The sequence below is a fragment of the Drosophila kikkawai genome, chromosome 2L (assembly GCF_030179895.1).
Source record: "Drosophila kikkawai strain 14028-0561.14 chromosome 2L, DkikHiC1v2, whole genome shotgun sequence".
NCBI classification, from domain to species: domain Eukaryota; kingdom Metazoa; phylum Arthropoda; class Insecta; order Diptera; family Drosophilidae; genus Drosophila; species Drosophila kikkawai.
In genome coordinates, this window is record NC_091728.1 from 20252512 (window position 1) to 20277012 (window position 24501).

A 24501-nucleotide genomic window follows, 5' to 3' on the forward strand; every position below is an offset into this window, starting at 1 on the left:
ATCTATTTATACAATTTAATGGCGCATTTTGCACAAAAATAAATAAAAGTACAAACCGATATTTGTCTATACATATATATTGTGTACATATGTGTAACTATGCATATATATACACCAATTGTGCCGGTAAAGAGGCAGCAATCTATTTATATTCGAAAGCATCATCCAACTTTGTTGTGATCTCCTTGCGCCTGGACAGGTGGTCCAGTCAGAAAGATAAAGAGCTTCAATGGTCTCCGTACAACCAAGTGTAAGTTCGCACAGCTAAATAAAAAATTTGTCTGCTTCTGGTCTGAAGATGAATGATTTGCTAATTCCCATAACATTAGTCTATTCGCTCATATCCCTGCGCTCGAGACTTGCGCCTTGTTTTAAGCAAATACATATATAAAAGATATTTACACATATGTATGTGTATATATCTGCACTGGATGTTTGTTTAGCGGTCTTTTCCTATTATTTATTTTTCAAGCATGTGTGATTTATAATGATTTATCATCCCATTCGCCCACAAAGCGAGACCAGAACAACCAAATGAAATCATTCACATATGTTGGAAAATATATATGCTTCCTAGAAAATGTTAGAACAATTTAATTGCCAAGATACATGAAACAGTTATAGTATTTATTGAATATAATATTAGCTTAATGAGTAATATTACTGAATTCAAGACTATAACATTTTTACATATACTTTTTCATGATTTACCAATGCCGTAGTGGGCATGGAAAATTTCATAAGAACATGGCTAAATCGACTCGCCTGATGACGCACATAGAGAATATAAACATATTGTGGTATATATGCCGGCTTCAGCTTGTTACCTATACATAGATACATTTTACTCTATAGATACCGGGTATAAAAATCGTTTTGAAAAGCAGGCCTTTTAAGATATAATATCTATTGTCATTTACACATTATTATAATTCCCAAAGTATTTTATGCTTTCATTAAATCTTTTTGCAGTGAATGAAATACAATAGAAAATAAATAGAACCCGAAGATTAATGTTGTCTACTGATGGCTAACACTTTCCATAATGCACATCGGGACTTGTGGAACCCGTCCAGTGTGAAAGTATCTCGAGTGCCAATAATCGATCGATTCAATGTGGTGAACACACAAAAGTGCATTGGTTCTGACACGGGAAGAGAGGAGAACAATAAGTACAAACGACCGCAGTATTGCTCAATTTTAAGATTTCTTTTAAATAAACTCAAAATTCATAGAACCGAATTTTCCAAGCAGACGCACTTTACACACGCTGGCAAGTACGCACACAGTCGCGCGGGGACCACCACAGGCCCACTGATGTAGACACAGACGTGACCGATGGCCGAATAGAATATGTACCGAAGAAGAAGCAGGAGAATTCATTTCGAAATGTGAAATGTATTTTTCGGCTTTTCGGCTTTTCGGCCGAGAAAATTCGTGTGCGAATTCAGTGCGACTTGGGCTGCTAACTTGAACGCGTTGCAAACGAGAAAACCATCCGAAATAAAGAAATTTTCAACTAGAAACTAACACATAGATATATCTATACCATCTATCTAGCTGGGCTGTCTATATATACGGATATATAGATATAGATACGAGTATTTTCTCTGGCAAAAGTGAGCAATGCGTTGTGCCGCGTTTTAAAAATAGAAACTTACAAAATTCTCAACAGAGCATTGGTGAAAAAAGGGTTTTTCAATTTCCTTCGCCAGTGCCAAAAACCTTAAATTTTCAATAGAGTGTTTATCCCGAATCTGTGCGAATATTATGTATATTATATTATATACTATATACTGTATAAATGAGGAAAACTATTTCCAAATGGATCGCTTGTGTTCGTGCCCGTTCCGAAAATTATATAAGAACGCGTGATATTCTGTGCAAAATAATTCCTGATTTAATATTCCCGATTTTCTTTCAATTTTCCATAAATTTTCCAGTGCTTCTGTGTGCATAGGCGTCGTTTGCAAAATCTTTTCGAAGAACCTGCGTGCGATTTGGCAATAACCAACGCCTACGACAAAAAAATTGAAAGAGCGCGATTTCTTCCGACAGGCGGCTGTGTGTAGGCGGTGTGCAAAAGTGTATTAAAGTTGAACTTGAAATTCATAAAAACCGGCTAGCATGAGTTCTGGGTAAGTTATTACTTAATTTATTAAAAAAAGCAATATATATAATTTATGATAATAATATATGGAGTAGTCTCCCAGTTTGCGGTGAATTGCTGTTAAAAAAAAACACTGCCTTTCTTTTCAAAGCTTGGGAAAATTAAAAAATTGAATTAGGAAATAAAATAATTAGGGATTGTGTCTTCAAAAAAAAAAATATTTTTTTTTTATTTTCCATATATTTTATCATCTCTAGTATATTGTTTCTTAGCCATTTTCTTTTTAAAAAATTGATTTTACTGATTTTATAACACACAGTTTTAATTTCAAAATATTACCTTTCGATTTCCTTAAAAACAAAGAATCAATTTTTTTTTCTTGTCCTGTTTTTAATTATTTCTATAAGTTCTCTCAGGGCTTTTAAACTTCCAAGTTAAAGGGTCATAAAAAATGATGTACAGCTTCCTGAATTTAAATATTGAATTTAGCTAATTTACAAAAACCGATCGTAATACCTAAAAATACCTTGTCAGAGCAGCAGCTGTTTTCCCACCACAACTTATCATCCATATTTTTAAAGAGTAAACCAAAACTAATAAAAAGAAAAACAACTGAATCCGGGAAAACTCTTAACACGAGTCAGAGAATAAATAAAACAGATGTGTGTAGTACATATATATTTTGTATATATAAAATATACTTACATATATGTATAGACATATAGCGCTCAACATCTTTATGATCTCTTCTACAATTAAGGCTCACACATGAGTTTTTGAAGGCCATCTATCGGCTGTGGCCCACGCCTACGCGCACCCACAAAGCTCTTTTGGCCAGCCCCATGGTGCACGCGCTTTTTGGCAGGCGACACTTTCGGTGTTCCCTGTCCCTTCCCCGCCTCTTTCCCTGTTCGACATTGTCAGGCCATTTAATTAATTAAATTTTCGTATTTTTCACAAACATTTTGCCCGGTTGCACAGTTTTTATGTCTTACCCCCAGCAAGCTCTTAGTTCTGTGTAGAAGCATTTGGCACACGTGTTTCGGAATTCGGATGGCTGACGGCATTCACCGGAAGTTTCTCTCAGAGCCACGCACTTCATATAGCACACATTCCCAAGAACCTTTCAAAACAAAGTCAAGAATTTGGCATAAAATGCATTTGGTTTATGTTTGTCGTCTTTTTCAGGTTAAGATGTTTGGGTTTTTCACTTTATTTCTTTTTTGCATTTATTTTTGTTGACGTTGATGTGTAGCGCATAAATTTTCAGCAACCGAAAATATGAGGAAAAATATATTGAGGAAATTGGGTCAAAGTCTTAAAAGAAATTGACAAATTTTGCAAGTCAAAATAAATTTGGGTTCATTTTTAAATATATAATATAATCTTAAATGCAGCTTTAGTATTCAAAAACAATTAACGCAGATCAATTTCAACAAAATATAAACCCTGTACATTTTAATGCGTGAACTTGAAATAAATATTGTTCAAGTGTATGTTTATTTTCGTGTGAACTTTTATTTAAGCTTAAATTATTTTTCGCATTTTGATGCATTACCCGACATGACTTTGATTTTTTCCAACGACAATTATTTTCACACTTCATTGTCGTCTGTCTGTCTTCGCCTTTGTTGATTACGTAAATCAGGTGTGAGTTTATTTATTTTACACATTCTTTTGCATTTTTTAACTTTGCAAACATATCGGTGGCCTGAAGTTCAAGCGGGGTTCGCTCAGTTGACCATGAAATTTGAATCTCAAAAAGGGAATTAAAATTAAAGGAAGATTCCCGAACCGATATGGCAATGGAAATAAAACCACACCCAAGTGACAAGTCAACACCACCAAGTGTTGACTTGTGGTCAGCCAGGGGATTGATTTGGATCGTTCTGGCTATGACTCATAGATAACTTTGAATAGGAAAGAATTTGAAAATACTCTGCAAATAATATAAATACGCAGTTCTTTTATTAAAAGCGAAATTTAATTCAAAAATGTTTTTTATTTTATAAGATCTAGTTTTTAAAACTACTTTTTTCTCTCTCCTTCTCTAAAATCAAACTTTTTCTTTACTCATTTGCAAATCCCACTATTCGTGTGCCAAAATCGATATCCTGGCTATATTTCTTAGCTGCCACCGACTTAATCTCTTAGGAACAAGAAAAACAAAACACGACGGAGCGCCTGGCGGGTCTCAGTAGACGATGAATGACCACAACATGTGGCCAGGGTAGAAATAATATTTACAAAAATATATTCGTTTGCATATCCCGCTATCGGACGAGGAGAAATATGGGCGCCATCGATTGTGCAACGGGCTTAAGACGGAGCAGAGCCTGCGTTTAACTTTCACCCGCGATCGTTGGGGGCGCCGACTCCGCGACGTTGACCCAGGCCAGATTAATATAAATAACTGCGAGTGCCGGCCAATCCCATGGGCTGGCAGGCTGGGCTGCCTGGCTGATGTGCTCATGTCATGCAATCAACGCAGCAGCCACAAGAAATGACAAATGCAAAACGAGTTGCACACACTCCGGCCGGCAGTCGTAGAAAGTGATGAATGAGTTCCCTGATTGCGATTGCGAAGGCCTCACCCGGGCCACTTTTTTATCATACAATGTATTAAAGTTTTTCCTCGGGCTGTGCGATTTATATTTCAAGGTCAATTTCACAGCGGAAAAAACTTTAATAGTTTCTGCACAGGCTCGTGTCGGTGGGTCTTGGGTGTGGGCGTTGATTTGAATAGATACTTTGTATACACTTTGAGACGGTATATACATATATAGCTGTGTATAAATAATATTTTTGATTTTAAATACTAAGTAATTAAATATTATTTAAATATTAAATATTAATTAAATAAATTATCTTGGCAGCTTTTGCGATAATCAAGAGATTTCTTAAATTAAAAATTATCGTTTTTTGAAGTTACTTGATTTATTGTTATTGTTTTAAAAGGAAATACAAATGCTTCTTATATATAACAAAAAAATCCAATCTTATTTGAATGTTACAGAAAAGTTCATAAACTAGATACAGCGATGTTTATATTGTGTATCATTATATTCATATTTATCTTTATAAATGACTTTAGGTGTTAGGGTATTCCCACTTCGACTTTTCTATCTTGTCTTGATTTCTTTTTCTTTTTATGACTAGTTTATCACATTTTGTTTTACTTTTCGCTAAAAGATTTCTTCTGCTTTTGTTTTTAATGGCATATAAATTCGCTGTGTTTTATGCTGGCAGCATTAAAATAGGTAAAAATAGTATCTAATCGATGTATATATGCCTACGTTTGTTTGTTTTCTTTTGGCAATTTGTATATATAAATATATGTAGATAAACTATAGTTTTGGCTAATTTATGGGATTAAATGCCAGACGCAAAGGCGTTGCTGTGGATAATAAGGAAAGATAATATTCTTAAAAAACAAACAACTGTGCAAAAGTAAAATTTTAATATTAATATTGATTTATAAAATATAAATCTATTAAAAAATCGTACTTTTGAAATACATCACGAAGTTGTTCAATTGATAAATCGAAAGGGAAAGAGTTTTAAAGAAAATAAAACGAAAGAGCCGTGGCAACACTTAGCACATAATTAAAAATCCCATTCATCTCTCACAAATAAGAATTTCATCTCTCATTTCCCACAATGAGGGGCCTGTGGCTAACTAATTAGATGGCCCTGGTGATTGATGGCTGCAGAGTCCCGAATATCTCTGTCTGACCCAGTTTCGCGCCAGCCAAAACACTATTATTGAATGATTTAGGGGAAAAGCACATTTTCGAGAATTTTCTCAGTGAAATCGAATATTATTGACAGCCACTCGACTCGACTCTGCGTCAATTGCCGGTGGTTCTAATGTGTCTGTCAGTCTGCTAAATGAGTCACTGCAGCCAGGAACGAGCCAGGAGGCACCTCAACCAGGTCGGGTTCTTTAAAAAGCACGACCTTGGCTCCTTGCCGGTGGGAGTGGGGAAATATAAAATCAATCGAAAGTCAATTCAATGCCCAGAACCTTCCACAGAAATCAATTCGCTGCGAACGATGAGGTTGCAGATACATTTTCATTGGTTGTCTCTCGACTTTCCCCTTCTTTGTGATACTTTCAGCTTTTGGTCAAAGCAAACGCTTTTAGCCCAGTCATTCTGTGTTTAAAATTCTTCATCGCTTTCTTGCCAATTATTATTTAATCGCAACAAAGGCCAGAAAGGAAAACAATCATATTTGTTGTCTGCCAAGGCTAGTGGGCCACATTTCCGCAAAAGCTTGTTAATTAGAGCAAACCGAGTGCGCGGATTCGATAAAGAAATCCCCATGAAATTCCACTGGCGGAGTGGGAGAGATAGTCTTCGGTTTAATTGTGAAAAGCGACAAAAGTAATAAGCAGACGACATGACAGCGGAGTGAAGACAATTAGCCGCACGATAAGAGATGCAGATACAACCGCGAGATACCAGATACAGATAAACGAAAACGTCGAAAGTATTTGGCGCTTAGCTGGAGATTTGTCGCCAGCATCGAACCACTTTGACAGACATATAAATTGCTCCACTCCACTCTGCTCCGCTCCGCAGGCCGCTGGCAGGCCGTGTATCTTGTGGATACACGGTCATAGACAGCGACGGCCACCGCGTGCCAGGCGAACGTTTGTCATGAGCTCGGTTTTCCTTTTGCGGCACTGTTTAAATGTAAAATGTATCTGCAACAAGTTGCCGAACGACTCGACTCAGCCACAGCCTCAGCCGCAGCCGCAGCCGTCGCAGTCTCCGCTGTCCAACCTCTAGCGAACCCGCTTCAATGCGCGTCGAGACTCCGCTGCGTTCGGTCGTCCAGTTCGCATCCAGATACAAAGCGAACCCGCGAGATACTTCTGCGCCGTGCGTGTGTCTACGCTAGTGAGTGACTAAAGTGGGCTGTGAGGCCAGGGCCAGATCGTTTCCCGGCGGAGGATCTTCCTCCAAAAGAGAACGCGGCCAGATAGCGTTAGTTTAGCTTCAGCCAACTCTTTTTAGCTCATGCCTAAAAATACAAAAGATGCGTGAGCGTATCTCACGGTTCTCAGTGTGAGGAAACCCAGCTGTTCTTGCGCCTCTTTGATTATGTTCTCGATTCCCCAAGATGATGATTCTCCTCCGCGGCTGTGAGTCATCGTCAGCGTCGAGCATTTGCCGGCTGCCCTGTGTCAAAAAAAGGTTAAATTGACAAGCCGCAATCGATCGATTGTTGAGTCACACACCGCCTAGGTGCCAGTCTATTGTCCAACCCATAATTTCAGATTATTCACTGAACTCTTTGTCTTTGCCTTGCGCCAGAGCACATTTGCTCAATCGATAAGGGCAGTTACATTTGCAATTGTCACAACAGAAATAAGTTACAAATTATTTTCTTTAAGAAAGATACTATAAAGAAAGAGCTGGCTGAAGCTTTTGTTCCTTTTTGAATAAATTAAAAAGTTTAAAAAAATATGTTGAAGCAGAAAAATATTTCTAGTTAGTGAACGCAGTGCCTTGGCTAAGCCAGCTTAATTAAACAACAAAGTTAAGATAAGAAAAGTTAAGAAAAAGCAAAAGACAAACAACTAAGAGCAACAAACAATGGCCACCTCAACGCTGCACTCTCCGGCACCATCGCCATCATCCGGCCCTGTCTCGGCCAAGAATCCGCAGCTAAAGCGCGTGGTCTACTCCAAGTATCGCGAGTTGCTCGGTTCGTACAATGATAAGGCCAATGCCATTATAGACACGCTGCCCGCTTACATGGTTCGTCAGGATCGCGGCTTTCAATTATCATCAGATCTGTCCCCGAATGGGGATGTCGTCAAGAACGGCACGGATTCATTGTAAGTTCCACTGAATAAATAACTAAATAAGGAAGCAAAGTGAACATTAAAATAAAATTAACAACTTTAGTAAACATGCAACTTTTACATACTAAAGTGTCTTCTTTACTCTTACTCAAGAGCAATAAGAAACTATATAGTGATATTACAGACATAACATTATAATTTTAGGTATACATACTACCTAAACGCGCAAAAGCTGAAATAATAGCTGAATAGGCCCAGACTGCACAGGCGAAAACAATTTCTAAGTAAATATTTATCGCTAGATTAGCTCAACAGTGGAATGTGGGCGACGACTGGACGGGGCACCCTGTACTCCGCCTGCGGCTCCAGCTATTTATAGGCACACTCACACACAGCGGTGGACGGGCGGACAATGACTATCATTATGTCATGTTGCATGTGGCAGCTTTCAAGTTCTCAGTTCTGCTGCTGCTGCTGCTGCCCTTGATCTTGAAATATGCGCGGCCAGCTGCAACTGAAGAAACTTCTGGGCAACGAGTCTGCTCTATCTGCAGGGTATTCTGGGGGTATAATGGGTTCAGAAATACACACTAGTACTTTAAATATTTATTTTTGGTAAGCTATTTACAAACATTATTTTAAGTAGAGTTAAATAAGACTGTGTTATTTATAAGGGGAACCTAAAATATATTGCTCCTATGAAAAAATTCTAAAAAATATTACTTTAACTTTTTACAATTCTGAAATAACTTGTTTCCTTTTTATTCCCATTTATTTATCAAATTAAACCTCATACAAAATATTAGGAAAACTGTAAATTATTATTATCATAATAGGCAAGCTTTTCTATAACTTAGTTTGTAGAGAATCAAGAGAAAATGTCATCTATAAAAGTAAATAAAAATCTCAAAATATAAATACATAGGAATTTCTGAGTTAAATCTAAGCTATGTTTAAATACAATTTCCACTTCAATTAATTTTTAAATTTATTTTACCTGAATAAGCTCTGTATTTAATATTTTTCCAAGATACTAACGAGTTCATCACTCGCCAAGGCAACTCCTCCCGCGATCCATTTCCCGTATCTGGTCTAGATCCACCGGTTCCATGCCCGAGTCAGTTGGAGGAATAGGCATATTTGCACGCTCATTTGCATGCGCAGAGTCAAAATCGAAACCAAAAATAAAAAACGCAAATAATAAAAAGTGAAAATGGAAAGATATTTTCTGTCATTCCGTTTTTTAAATTGTTTTGTAAATTGCTACCGTTGCATGTTTTATTCTCATGCACGGATAGATGCTTACGAGGGGAAAAGATGGCTGGCGTTCAATTTTATTTTTGCCAACTTGATTTGGTTATTTTGCCAGAAATACGTATACAATGGTATATGGAACAATCTCGTTTATTTAAGGCACAGAATAGCCTTTAGTGACAAGGAAAATGTGTATTTATGCTATTTATTTGCTAATTGCAACTAAGTCTGTGAACAAATCCAGCTAGCAGTCGAACATGCACTTGGTCGGCGGCTCTTCCTGCTTCCACGTACTTAGTATCGTGTAGTTTCGGGCCTGACACTTTAATTGCCAAATCTGTCAGGGCAGAGCGAACAGTTGGCGGTCTTGTCTTGTGGTCAATTGCTGGCCATTCGAATCCCCAAGTACCGGGTACTGACGCCACATCCCAGCCATTGACGTCACCGGGCGACATCTGTCCCTGAGTGCCGGTGCCGCGTGTGCTCTTAGTTTTGGCCCAAAACGCGTGTATCTTTTAGTTTTTAATGTCTTTCTTCTTCGTCATGGGAAATTGTATTTGATGCCTGGATTTGAGAACAATGAATATGAATGGCGCCCCAGGAAGTGTCTGTGCACAACCTGATATTTATTTCTGGGCTTGTCTCTGGCCACAATAACTTTCATAATCGCGCCTTATAAGTCCGGCTAACGTTTAATACAGAAAAACAGTTAGCAAAACTGTTGTGTAAATTGAGTTTCCTACCCTGCCATTTACACCGATCGAGTCGAGTCAATAAACGAGCCGTACTGAACCGAACGACCTCGCAATTTTTGGGCACGTCCCGACAGTTATGGCTAAGCCTGATGCTATTAATTCGCACATAATCAATGGCAAGTTCAGCAGACATAGGCATGAGTGCCTCAACCAGCCCGGCATAACTCTCCATAGTTTTCCCCGTTGTTTATAAGGAGCAGACAGCATTTCGTCGCTCGCCCCCCATATGGCGGCAATTATCGATCTGTGATCTCCGGACTGGCTTCGATCCGATTTGCCTGCGAGTCAGACGGCAACCGCAGCGGCGACTGAGTTACGTCACTTTTTGCATTTGACTTTGATGCACGCGCTCCAATTTGCATGTAAGCCAGTTCGATACTTAAGTCTTACTTGTGGGTGATTTCGCAACTGTTTTCCCACACAACTTGGCCTTTGCGGTTGCGGTTTTGCGGTTAAGCTTAGCTCTTGGCCAGGTCATCTTTTTAGGAGAGCGCCAGCAGCAGAGACTTCACCTGTTCCTGTTCGCCTGACCCACTTGGATGCGAGTCACTCACGACGCACAAGCACACACATAAAAACTAATGAAGCGGGCAACAGGCCCGACCACTTTTCAGAACCCGAACCTGAGATGAGGCTCAGTCATCACATGAAGAAATTATAGCCAGGATACGTCGAATATAAGCTTGACTTTTTCAGATAATTTTTGTTTAAAATAGGTTGTCCTGATTAGTTAATTTGGGGCAAATTATAGTAATCCAAGTCAATATAGGAATAATTAAATATAAAATTAAATATTTCGATTTTAATTGTTTATTTTTATGTATTTTTCAAGTGCATTAAATTGGCTATAATTTGACATCTTATGAAAAACTATAATTTCAAGTCAGCATTTTTTTCTCAGTACATTGCAAGCTCCAGCTGCAAGTGAGATGCCTGACCATCACTTTCTTTCCGCATAACAGGCTTTCATACTTATGCTCTGGCATCGTGCAGAGCATATGTTACGTTAACGAGAACGTCACCGAACATCTTCGATTTTCGCTTTTAATTAGTAAATTGTAAACACTATAAGTTAGGCAAATTATACGGAGAAAATGCGGCACTAAGAAGGAAGTGTGAAAGATTTCTTGAACGGGAAACGCTGGGAAAGTGCCAAGAAAGTTGTAAGGAAAAGGCAACGAAATATACTTAAAAATTGTAATGTTTTTATTTGAGTTTATTACAATATATATATAATAATAAAGATACATTCATTTAGAAAATCATAATTTATAAAACAAATTAAAATCAATTTACTTAATCTGCAAATTAAGACGAACTATCATATTGCTCTTTTTCACGAAAATTTAAATATTATATGACAGGTATAGTCAATATTTTCATTAACAGTTTTATTATTATTTTTTTTTGCTATAGTATATTGGCAGCTTCTCACTTTCGACCTTTCAAATTTTGCACTTCATCGTTCGCCTCACCTTTTATGGTTGGTTGTCCATAACAACTTCAACTCAACTCACTTTCCCCCTTGATCGTAAAATATCCAAACATTGGCTCATTGAACTATCGATGAGCGACTCATTAGTCAAGCAGCAGCTAAGAAAGGAAAAGCACAAATGAGGGCTTTTGCGAGGCAATAAATTAGAAAAAGATTTAACAAAAATTATGATAAATAGACCGAACAAAGTGGAGACGGATGGTAGATTAGCATTGCCCAAGGGGGTAGCGAAAAAACACAAGCACTGAAAGAAATCAAATTAATTGGGGGAAAATAACGTTTTGTTTAATAATTTATATGGATTCTGAGTTATATTCTTTATATGTAAACTTTGTAATGTATTCAAAGCCATTCTAAATAAGTAAATTATGTAAATGATTTCCATTATTCCCACCTTCAGGTATGGACAACGCGGAGGAGGCGGTAACGGCGGCTTCGAGGCCCCCGCCTGCGTCCAGAACGCGATGATGACAAAAGACAAGAAACCCTTCACCTACACGCCCGGCGGCATCGATCTCTCGCAGATCCGGTCCGAGCGCATGGCCAAGCGCCTGGCCCGCAATGCCCAGTCGGAGGGAGCCACTGGCGCCGCCCAACAGAACAGACCCGCCCAGCCCCAGTCGCCGGGTGGCGCCGCTAGCTCAATGGGAGCCGCTGCCATGGGCATGCCGTTCCAAGTGCTGCCCCCGCCCCCACCGCCGCCGCAGCCGCAGTCTCAGCTGGGTAAGAATGGCACACAATCCGCAGCTGCTGCACCCCCACCACCACCCCCACAACAACCCAGCTCACTCGCGCCGCCCGCTGGAAGACTCAGTGCACCCGGGTCGCCGGCCACGGCTCGCAAGTCGCCGACGCCACAGCGTTTTGAGCCGCCGCCGCTGGGCTTCCGGCCGGAGATCAAGATTCCGCCAAATCCCATGGCGGCGCTCCGCAAGGTTCCTCCGCCAGTGGAGAAAAACACATTCTGGAAGGATGAGTACGTCAAAGACCGCTCCAAGAGCCCGCTGCCCGAGGTGGCCGCAGCAGCGGCTGCCCCAGATGCCGTTGATGGTGAGCAGAGCTGAAGGATTTGGCTGGCTTTACGTTTCGTTGGGTTTTTGGTTCCGCTACTGATCCCGATACGACTCACCACACATCGCCAGCAATTACTAAGCGGTTGAGGTTGCTTCTTCTAAACCCCCATTCAACTAACCAGACATCCACAAGGCCCTACAAATTGGCAACAAAAATCCTCCAACTAACAGCACTAAATTTATTAATAAACTTAAGTTTGGTCTGGGGACACTTGATAATATTATTTTTTCAAATGTAGGTCCGAGGCCATCGGCAGCTTCCGTGGACAGCAACAGCAACAACTACAGCAGCAACAGCAACAACTACAGCAGCAACTACAGCCCCTATACACAGCCCTCGTTGCCCTCCCCCAAGACACCACCACTGCAGCAGCAGCAGCAACAGCAATTGCCTACGCCACCGGCCACACCGCCACAGCAGCAGCAGCAGCAATCGCCGCAGCAACAGGCCGCGCGACCGGAGTTCCGTAGTGTGCCCATGCCAACATCGCCGGCTGTGAATGTATACACCCGGCAGACGGACTCTCCTGGATCGCCATTCGAGGCGCCACAGCGATCCACCGAGAGCCCCTTCCGCTATGCACAGCAGCCACTACAGCAGCAGCCACCGCAGCAACGTCCTGCTGCGGCGCTTTCGCCATTGGCTCAGACTCCACTGCAGCAGCAGCAGCAGCTACAACAACAACAGCAGCAGCAGCAGCTACAGCAGCAGCAGATACAACAGCAGCAGCAGCAACAATCTGTTCCCTGGCGTACCCAGCGCGCACCATCAACTCCACAACAACAACAGTCACAGCATCCGCAGCCCATTTACAACAATGTGCAACAGCAGCAACAGCAACAACGATCTCGGGATGTTTTCAGCCCGGCAAGGACTGAATCACCAGCAGCAACAACGTTCAATGCACAGCAGCAACATTTTGGCACTCAACAAAACCAATATGCCGGAGCAGCCAAGCCGGTGAGTGTGAAAATCCAAGTTCAACCAATCGAAACTGAGAAAATTACACAAGATCTTGAGGTCATTATGCGTGTTTACGTATTAATTTTTGTGTAATTTGCATTTGTCCTTTGGCTTTATTACTCATACGCCCCGTTGAGCGACGTATGAGTAATATTCAATTCGTTGCTTGCAAATAGTAAATGACTCGCGGAAACGCAAGATATTTTTAAATAAAAATCTATAAGAGACTCTTGCAAACACACTTTGGACGGAACATTGAACGCACTCACCAAGTGCAGTGGCTAAAAATAGATGAATGCAAAGGCCAAACACGAATTTTGAACTTGAGGCAATTGGCAAGAGATGAATTTGCATAGAATAAAGCATGAATTGGCAATGTGAACTCTGAATATTAAGTCTTTAGTTTGTTTTAATAAATAATATAAATTAATAATATAAAATATATAATCCTCTTTATATATAGACCAACGTTGGCTCGCTGTATATAGCTCCATTGGCACAGCCCACAGAGCCGCAGGCTCAAAGAATTCTGCTGCAGCAGCAGCAGCAGCCATCGGCCCGGGATTCGCCAATGCGGCAATTGCCACAGCAGCAGCAACAGCAGCAGCAACAGCCCCAACAGGGCAACCAGCCATTGGGATGGCTCAGATCGCAGCCGGCCAGCAAGGAGCAGGCACCATGGGCTCGTCCCGAAGAGAATGGCAACGTGCTGCCCTCCACTCTAAGGCAGACCACGCCGGCTCCGCAGCCCCAAGTCGCACCGCCGCAGCCGCAGCCCCAGCAGCAGCTTTCGTATCAGCAGCCTCAGTCGTTGCAAGGCAATGGATATGGACCAACACCGATTGCTGCCCCCATTAGCCTTCAAAACTTTGGCTCGAATCCCCAGTCAGGCGGACTCCGCTTGCAGATCAATCTGAATACCAATGGCAGCAGCATCAACAATACCAACAATCAAAGTGGTCAAAGTGGTCCAAGGGTAAGTTAATAAACTTAATATTAAATACAAATAATAAAATGTTTTTTCATCTTTTTAAAGGAGCGCATCATACCAATAACTCTGGAGCAGACGCCCACCTATGCTGCAGCGCAGCCCAACTTTGGTGGTAAGTCCCTGGCGCAGCCTTTTGCATTTGTGTGTGTCCTGTACGATATGTGTGGCGCTTATCCTAAAAAACCTGTAGATGTTTGTGACTAAAACCCCTAGTAGATTATTCCCACCACCCAAAACCACCACTCCCACGCACTATCCGCCCCCAGAGGAATGTCTTTCCCTACGTTATCACCTCCTCCCGCCACCCAACCTGCTCTCGTCCAATAGTGTAACTCTCCAACTTCTTTATCACCGTGTGTCTATGTATACTCTTTCTTTCCTACGAAAGCGCCTGCAGGTCACATTATTCGCTCAGCTAATCAATTTGTCGATCAAGGTTATAACAATTTCCCCGCCCAAGCATCGGGCGGCCAGTGGCGTGAGCCGAGCTCCCAGCGGATCCTGTCACCGCCCAGCCAGCAAATGCCAAACACGAGTGCCCACACCAACGGCAATGCAACCAGGATAATTCCGATCGCGATCGAGGGAGGCGGTCGTGGTGGTCCAGTGTCCCAGTCACCGGTTCTGCTGCAAAAGTAAGTAGAGTCCTGCGTTTTCAGTGAGCTTCTCCTTTTTGTGCTTAGCCAACACCAAGCAATTGGCCCTGCTCTAATGCGTATTATTTTGTGCTTTCTTACAAACTAATCCAACGACTTTTAGTGGCAATTACAATTTATTTGTGCACCAGTGTCCGCTCGAGGCGGAGGTACGCTACAGAAAGAATCGTCTCAGGTAGTACTAAGGGTAGAAGATCACAAATGCAAATGTTAAGTAATGTATATACTTCATGCCATGCACTTATCTGTGTTGTCACACTTAACTGGAGCTGAAGAGATTTATTTTAGAGATTCATCCTTAGGAGGAATATATTATTTAAAAACAAATTTTTGTATAGTTCAAACAATGTTAATTTCATTCATATTTTAATGAATCAGCTGGAATTTTCCTGGAATACCAACAATAAACAGGCGAATCTACCTAGACATCGTGTATCTATAATTTCAAAAGATCTGAAATGAGTCCTTCGAGATATTATAAGTACTATTGAAATTAAATCTGGTAGATTTCTTTACTGCATAAAACTAATAAAAATCAATATATCGATCCTGCTCCTCAACATAAAATGTGGTTAAATGTAAGATAGATCTGTAGTTATTCTAATCTCTCATATAAAGCTTTGCCTATTTGCAAAATTATGAAAAATTTGGTTTTTTCATGGTCGCATAAAGCTAGTATCACAAATCAAGGCAATCATAACACCTCACACATTCGTTTGCACAATTCAAAATCGTTGTAATTTGGTTGACTTCAAACATACTCGATGGCATGCTAACCATCAACCTAACCTAACCCACGCCTATATCTACTTACAGCGATCCACGCTCACCGCCCATCCAATCGAAATCGTTTAGAATATTGCAAAAGATAACAGACACCGTGGACGATGGCATCGGGGATCAGGGCCAGGATCTGCAGCAGCAGCAGATGCAGCCGCCTCAGGAGGCGGAATTGCAACGGCCACAGTTCGCCCGGCAGATGAGTGCCCAGCAGGCGCGGAATAGTCCGACCATCGAGCAGATGCGTCGCCTGCAAATCGCCCAGGATCAGCAGCAACAGCAACAGTCGGGTACGCCACTAGCTTGGTCCCCGCAAGGTGAGATTTGAGTGGTTGCTCCTATTCCCCCCAACCTTTCCACAGATCCCTCATACTGCATCGCTACATCCGGCGGTGGGTAAGACTCGTTAGTGTGGTGAAAGTGCTTTATCCTTGGGGAGTCTCTTTGGGTGTTCGGGAATTCTACTAACAACAACAGCTGCTTTTAGCCACAACAGCACCTATTAGTTGGTAGAAACTAAACAGCTTCCTGTGTCTGTCCATTATATTCAGAGATTTCGGTGCCACTTAATTCATATCGAAATTTTGCAGCATTACTAATTATTTTAGATCCTTAAGACTGACCTTTAAGACTTACAATTGAATGCTTTTCTTGCAGGTAATGGAGGATCTGCTCAGAATCGATTCACACCACAACGTTATGGTAAGGCAACGACAGAATTAATTGAGAGAGATTCTAGCTGGAACTAATGTTTATTTTTTAAGATAATAATGAAGATATTTTAAAGACAATTTAAAACAACATTTCCCTTTCATAGATACTCCACAACAACAGCAGCAGCAGCAATATATACCGCCAAGCGAACAGCAAGTCCCGGAACCCAAGAAATACACTGGCAGCGCTATACCCAGTCGATCTTTTAAGATTCTACAGGCAATGACCACACCTGAAAATGCCGGTAAGTACAGTCGTGTCAAATGGACACAGTATTCCGAAAATACTTTGAAAGAGCAACTGTTTTCTGATGAACTGAAGTTTAAAGTTTTGAATCCCATGCACAACATCTTACGAAATAATCATTGCTGTATATATGGTCAGAATTCATCAGGCATCACTAACCCCAAAAATCATTTGCTCACCAAAAACCAGGTTCATTTAACACTAAATCAAGGATCGTAATTTAAAAAAATAAAAAAAACCTTTTGAGAGATTTCACCTTTTTTGCCGAATAGTTTTCAGACAAGAGTTTGATTTAATACCCATTTCTTTTCATTATTATTTTGATCATGAGACTGACAAGTGATGCGAATGGAAAACACTGTTTGACCGCATGTTGACGACAGTTTTTTGTATTTTCTTGAAGCATCCCTTCACACTCCACATTTTGAAGGCGGGGAAGTCCATTTAGCATTCCTCATGCGCCATTTACTTGTACATAGCTTGCCTGACCGTCTAACCAATCGCTGAAACAGACCATATCAGATCAGATCGAAGTTATTTCGATGCAAACACCAAACACAACATTATGTCTGCGCTCTCACCGTGTCTCTTTCTCTTCTTCTTCTTTTATATTTGATAACCGTGTACCAAAAACCGACCTCAGACCATAAAATTCACACCGAGCTGGACTCGGGTTTGGAAAATGTTGAACTGAACGAAACCCCAAATAATAACCATAATGGAAATACTGAAAACAATAATAATAATCATAATAAGATTAACAATAAAATCAATAAACGTCATAGCTACACCTCAGCCACACCTACACCACCACCCACATCTACATCCAGTGCCGAGCCCACTCACTCATCCAACTCATCTCTCAACTCAGACAGTTCTTGTTCCCCGCAGGCACCGCGTTCTCAGTCGGTGCCGCCCCATTATCCCTATGCCTTTGGCTATCCGTATCCCTGGTACATGCCTCCTCCTCCGCCGCCAGTGAATGGCGAGGCTGCACCTTGGCCCTATCCGTACCCCTATCCACCGCCACCGCCGCCAGCTCAAGCGATGGACGGTATGCCGGCAGAGGGATTTCCCCCTTATCCCTATTATTACCCCTATTATCCGCCGCCTGTGCCTCCCTATGGACAACAGCCAGGAGAGCCCCAAACTCCCTCCACTGCCTATCCCCAGTTTCATGCCATGCCTCCTTATGGCCACCCCTATCCCTATCCAGTAGCCCCTAGCTATAGCCAGAGCTCCACCGAGGAGAGCAGAGCCAGTAGTGTTTTACCGGACATAATCATCACTCCTAGTACCGATGATATGCCCTCGCAGGTAATCATGCAGCACCACATTCGCGTGCAGCCAAGGGAGCCAACCAAACGAACGCACTCCGTAGAGATCGAGGAGCTGGTCACCAAGCAGAAACCTCGGAGTGTTTGCACCAACAATAACGAGGTCATTGATGTACTGAGCCAGCGTTTAGCCAATATCAACAAGATTGCTGGCGGAAATACCCAGGCGAATCTTTCCAAGCAGTTGCAGAAAAATTATGCAGGCGAACAGTCCAAGGAGCTGGGGGACAGATCTCCTAGCGAGAATGCCTCGAACTCCGACAGCGATTCAGAGGACGACAGTACTGAGGATGAAGAGGAGGACACTCCGAAGCTGGGCGCACGTCCAGCTCCATTGCAGTCCATCAAGTCGGTGACAAACGTGCAGGTGTACAAGGGTAAAACCCTGGAGCAAAATCTGGACTCCGAGAGCAGTGGAGACGAAGACGATGAAGACGACGTAACCACAGCAGATGAAATGTTTGACGAAGAGGAACAAATCGAGGAAGAGCAGGAAGGCCTGGTGGAGGAAATGGAAGATGATTTCATAGCAGAGGAGGATCTAAGTGTCATTTACGAGGAGGAGAGCGAACTTGAACGCAGCAGCGAATATGCCAAGACAGTCATTAGAAGGGATGACTCCAGATCCACCCTGGTTGATGAGATTGACAAGGAAATTGAGGAAAACGACAATGATGAGGAGGAGTCCAATTCGGTAACGGTTCGATTGCCCCTTCGCTTCTCGTTCAGCCGAAGCTCAAATGATGAGAACATCGCCACCGTGCAAGTGGGCAGCACAACTCAGATCGAGGAGAAACGCCCGAGCATTGTGAGTTCGTTCAGTGTGGCCAAGGTGGAGAGCGAGGACGAGGAGGATGACTGTGAGGTCAGTGTGACGATCAGCTTGTCAAACTCATCCCGCTCAAATTCGGTGGAGAAATCTACGCAACCCTATCGGACCTCTCAAGCCTATCCCGTGGAGGATATTTCCCCACCGATCAAAGCCAGCGATGAGGACGGCTCCTCCTCATTGTCATTGGGCATGCGCAACAAATTTGTGGGCGAAACAATAAGCAATAGTAGTGTGACGAATAATATTTCCCAAGCTGATAATATTAAGGAAGTTTCCAGCTCGCCAAAAGAGGAATTTGATTTCTTTGCCACGTTGATGGCCACGAAAATGCAGGCTCAAAAAATGATGGAGCAGTCCAAAAACTTCTGGAAAACACCCGATCCTAAGCCAGCAGAACAGCCAGCTGAAGCTCCAAAGCTTCGACCCAAGGAGAATGTCTCTGCCAAGCCACCTAGGCCCGTATCTAGTGACATGTCCAAGACCCAGGCATCGTTGGAGGCTGCCAAAAATAGTTTCTGGTCTACGTTTGCAACTACCTCAAAGGAAACAGAGTCCCAGGCAGAGCCCCCTGAAGAAACGACAGAAGTTGACTTTTGGGCTCAAATAGAAAAGAAGGAATCCATTAATACCGAGGAAAAGCAGTGGACCAAGAAAAAGAAAACTGTTACCTACACTCCACTGCAGAAGGAAACTGTGAATAAAGTAGAGCACTGGACTACAACCCTCAGAGCCCAAGTAGAATCAATGCCCATTTCCCAACGAGCGGAGGTGCACTTTGTGGTCGAGGAAAAACCAAATGAAATTGAGCAACCCGAGGAAGAGGAGGAGGAGGAGGACTTTTGGGCATCCGTAGAACAAGCCAAAGCCAAGACTACTAAGAATGAAAACAACACAAGCTGGGAGCCGACATCATACAAATCGGAGATTCAGCCAGAACCAGAGATTGACATCTGGTCAGCTCAGAAAGATGTAAAGCCATCCCATGATCATGGCCTTGAAGAGGAAGTGGACTTCTGGTCGGACATTAAATCAACGACAAGCTCCCACGATGAAAACAAACCCAATGAGTTTGTTTACGATCCCACCAAATATCCGGAAGAGCCACGCGAAGTAGACACGGATGAAGAGATTGATTTCTGGGCTGAAATCGAGGCCAAGCGAAAACCAGGTGAAGACGATGATGACGATGTGACCTTCCATAAGTCCGCCACCTTCTGGGCTCGAAAGGAACGCCAGAATTCTGTGGAGGAGACTCCCTACAAGCCAGTGGAAGTAAAGGCTTTTAGGGCCAAGTTACCCGATGAACCAGCAGTTGAGATAGATGTGTGGGCTACTCTAGAGGCTGCCCGGGGTGATGAACCCGAAATTGTTGACCCAGTGGTTGAAGAAGAAAAGGTTTTGGCTGAAAAGTTCGAGGAACTAGAACATGATACTCCTGCAGAGTCTACAGAAACAGAAGAGATCAAGGAGGAGTCCCAAAAAGAGATGGCACCGAGCAACCTAAGCCAAGTGGACACGATATCTCTGGCCTCAATGCACGAGCCAGCAACAGTCTACACGTGGGCTAACCCACCCCAGTATGATGAGGATAATGAGGATAACACCGATTTCTGGGCGGACATTGAGGAGGAACGGGCAAAGAAGGAACAATCCGAGGAGGCCGAGCAGAAACGGCAGAACTACCGACAGGCCATGGCCTTTTTCAACACCTCCATAGATGGCCAGCAGTCGCCGCCCCAACAGAGCTCCACTCCCAATCGCAGCAGTGTTATCTTGGATGTGGAAGAGCCTCAAGACGTTGATCTGGGCCCACCTGGTGACTACCAAATAGTGGGTGAAGACGGGGCCATTATGGAGGACCACACGCAATCGATTCCAGAAATTGAGGAGGAGGAGGAGAGAGGTGCTCCAACTCCCACAAACACAGAGCCACAGCTGCCAGAGCTCTATGTAGAGCCGGAATTAAAGCGTCTACCCAATGGATTACCAGACCTAGAGGTACAGAAGTTTAGCGAGACGCCAAAGATCTCAGTGCGTGATCGGATCAGTGCCTTTGAGGTGACACCTACCAAATCCGAGTCCAAGGCTTTAACCACACAATCATTGTCCGTGGACAGTGGACACGGCAAGGGCACTCTTTCGCGTAACAGCAGCACACAGCGCTCCGAGTCGGAAATCGAAGAGGATGACTCCGGCGTGACGGACATGAACCGTCAGCTGTCCGAGACGGACACTGAGTCGGAAAGCTTCCCAGAGCTGCGCAAGATGACCAGCTACCAGCGAGCAGCCACACATTCCAGACTCTTCAAGCTGCTGCAGGACGAGAACGATGTGCCGGAGGCGGGAGTCAACCCAACCGATGAGTTTCAGCTGAAGCCAAGTCGGAGAAAGATTGTTCACAATGTGTCCATTACGAGGCGACAGAATCCCGGAGCCATGAATGACGCCGAAAGCATGACGCAACGCCGGGAACGTCTCTCTTTGCCACTCCGAAAAAACACAAGCATCGATGCGGACAACCCTTCGACGCCAAATAGCCCGGCTTCACCCATTATGGGCCCCTCCGCCAAGAACCAGCGAGTGGTCAGCGATAAGCTGGTCAACGAACTCGTCCAGAGCCTTCTCCTTAAGAGCGATAGCTCGCATTTGAGGAATCTACCCATGGAACGCCTTCAGGCAGCCGCGAAGAGGGCTCTGGTAGAGGAGATGGACTCTGCGCAGGAGAACAGCTCCCTGGACAGCACGCCGGCAATAACGCCCAAGCACGACAAGGAGTACTCCGACTACTACAACAGCTGGTGCGAGGCCGGCGGCAGTGGCGATGAAGTGCTGCCCTCCAAGGCCTTCCGTGCTCTGCAGGATCCACGCCGCAGCCCCTGGACTGTGCGTTGTCCGCGGGTGCTGAGCTCCAAAACGATCAACAGAGACTTGGCCCGTGTCACAGAATCGCCGGAAATAGCCAGTGGGCGGGGCAGCAAGAGTCCGGAGTGCTTCCGTCAGAACTCACACTCACAGTCCCGGGAACGCTCAGTGAGCAGCTGGCGGAGGGTCTAGGAAATGGTAAGAGGTTACCTATTGTAAATAGTAGGGCGGGTCTTAGTCTTAGCAGGGATGTGAGGCCGATTTAGATGGTAGAAATCTCATCCGAACGATTCTAATCGATTTGGTATAGGAGAACTCTGATGATTCTATACAAGTTTTAACAACTAAACTTGGTTGCATTCGAATCGGCTCTCGCCCCCGATCTTTCTTATAATTAAGCTCCTTGAGAGTATACTTGCATTTGGCATAAGCAGTCACTGCCCACGGGAACGGGTGATACAAGAGCCAGTTGTTGCATTTCTCATCTCACCATCATTTCTATCATCTCATGAACATTGTACAATTTGAAAACCGATACACTCAACACATTAATAAACTAAATCTAATTAAACATGTAAATAAAAACCAAATGAAACCAATGAAAAATATCGTTCATTCGTTCGTTCGTTTGTTACCTCAGCAAAGCGCCACAAAAAAACCAAAAAACCAAAATCAAAACCAAATTCTAAAACCAAACTACTACCTGAGCATCTCAAAGTTTGTAAGATGTAACTCTCGAAATCGAACTAAATAATAACAAGCATATAAAACTGAAAATATATATCAAATCGCCACAGTAAACAACAAAATAAAAACCAATTTCATCTCAACTCAATGATTTTGTAAAACTCGTTCAAAATCCTAAGGTACCTAAAATGTGCAATTTTATTAAAACAAAAATATCCAAAAAGCAATTTGAACTAATTGAATGTATTCATTATATTCCGAAAATTGTCCTCTATCTATTCTATGTATTAATTTTATTTTCGCCGCTATTTGAGTTTAATTGTGTGCTGTATTCTTTTTTAATTTGTCTATAAAAATATTTGCGATATAACTTACCTTCCCATAAACTTTAAAAAAGGTTTGTACGCTCGCCTTCTTAAAGAAACTTGTAGCAATCTATTAACGATTTCCAATTAACAATATTAATTAAAACTATCAAAGACCTAGACTACTACATATCGCAAATATTTTTATTGTATTTCTGTAGTTCCTATCCCAAATGCTTCCCCTTCAAAAATGAGCTTGGAGAGCAAACTCCACCTTACAAGGAACAACGAATGAAGATTACTTTTTGTTGTTTCGACCATAAACAAATACAATACATATGATAATAATGAAATTGAAATGAATTGTACAATATAAATATAAATTGTCGAAAAGTCGTACGTTACATTAACCATTCATGAGTTTACAAATGCATATTTAAATGTTTCTTTCTCTTATACTCAATTAACTTGTTTTATACACTCCATATGGAATATCTATTTTTAACAAAAATTAATCGTTAACTTTAATAATGACAATGAATGGCTTTTACCCCGAAAATTAAATTGAACTGACTTGAATTGAATGTAAAAACCAACAAAAAATATACAAAAAAGGTGAAGTTTTCTCTCAAAAAACGATTTGGCTGGCCTTGCACTTTCTTAGTTGCTGCTTAAGTTTTTTATTATTATTATTATTTTTTACATTTCTTTTCGTTATTTTCTTCCTTTTTGTATACACAAGTCTGAACCTGGACTTGAAAGTTTAGTGTTAGCTTTATTTGTTTGTTTCTCGCAGTTAAAACCACCTTTAAATAACACTTTTCTCGATTTGATATTTTTTCAGGACCTGGACAATCGGACTTATAATTATTTCTCAAAGCCATAGAAATCAATTATAGCAACCCAACAACATCATCATGTAGAAATGAAACAGAAAATAAATCTGAATACTTATTTTTTATAGTTATCTATAGTCTAAGTACCAGCCACTCCAAGGATCGCCACAATCTTGCAGCTTGGGAACGAAAACAAGTTTTTAGTAAAATTTCTTTACACTAACTAACCCAGAGACCATTGTAGCTGAGAAGAGGAGAGTTTTTTTGTTAAACGCGATTTGATAGCAGCACTAAACATTATTAACAACATTACGAAACAAACAAACAGCGAAAGCGAATATGTACTAATCCTAAAACGTTAAGACGAAGAGCAGGTGCAGTGAGGTGACAACGAAACGAAACAAGAACTAAATGAATAAATTTATGCAAGAAACGACTATGCTTGATATGTATCCGGATAACACGAAAGCGCACACACATCAAACTCGACTAATAAGATATATTACAGATATTTGTTATTTACGAAAATCATAATTTCTTTGAACATTTTGCGTATCTTTTATCTCTTATTTTTTCCATCATTATTTATTCTCCTCGTATGCATACGAATGTTTTTAAAGTGTATTTCAATATTATCATTTTAGATCTATATCAAATTTATTTTGTGTTGTATTATTTTTTTATACAATAAACATTTGTAGTAAATAAATCCATTTTGTTTTAATAAAAGGGGTCCTAGGTGTTGGTTGGGCTTAATCATAAATTAAAAAAAAAAAGGTTATGAAT

The 24501-nt window shown here is 41.9% G+C and overlaps 1 protein-coding gene across 11 annotated transcripts; it reads left to right on the forward strand.

Annotated features, from left to right (window-relative positions):
- Nucleotides 1-887: 887 nt before the first annotated feature.
- LOC108072570 (uncharacterized) lies at nt 888-24424 on the forward strand. 11 transcript variants are annotated; one of them, XM_070283355.1, is made up of 12 exons: nt 888-1172; nt 1236-1619; nt 1944-2138; nt 11833-12482; nt 12745-13466; nt 13933-14445; nt 14506-14572; nt 14849-15095; nt 15933-16213; nt 16554-16598; nt 16714-16854; nt 23724-24424. In XM_070283355.1, exons 3-12 carry the CDS (start codon nt 2128-2130, stop codon nt 23744-23746), a joined length of 2700 nt encoding a protein of 899 aa, XP_070139456.1. In that variant the 5' UTR covers nt 888-1172; nt 1236-1619; nt 1944-2127; the 3' UTR covers nt 23747-24424. The 11 variants fall into 11 exon arrangements, with proteins under 11 accessions (XP_070139456.1, XP_070139460.1, XP_070139457.1 ...); XM_070283356.1 differs by having other exon boundaries at nt 889-1172; nt 14897-15095; XM_017163771.3 differs by lacking the exons at nt 888-1172; nt 1236-1619; nt 1944-2138 and adding exons at nt 6885-7017; nt 7599-7961; nt 17500-22753 and having other exon boundaries at nt 11833-12155; nt 14897-15095.
- The last annotated feature ends 77 nt before the right edge of the window (nt 24425-24501 follow it).

Excerpts from the sequence above, each read along its gene's own strand:
- LOC108072570 (XM_017163771.3), top strand. The coding sequence starts at position 7,717 with ATGGCCACCTCAACGCTGCACTCTCCGGCACCATCGCCATCATCCGGC. Across the intron at positions 7,962-11,832 it reads AAGAACGGCACGGATTCATT|GTATGGACAACGCGGAGGAG; the intron begins GTAAGTTCCACT and ends TCCCACCTTCAG. Across the intron at positions 12,156-12,744 it reads GCAGCCGCAGTCTCAGCTGG|GTCCGAGGCCATCGGCAGCT; the intron begins GTAAGAATGGCA and ends TTTCAAATGTAG.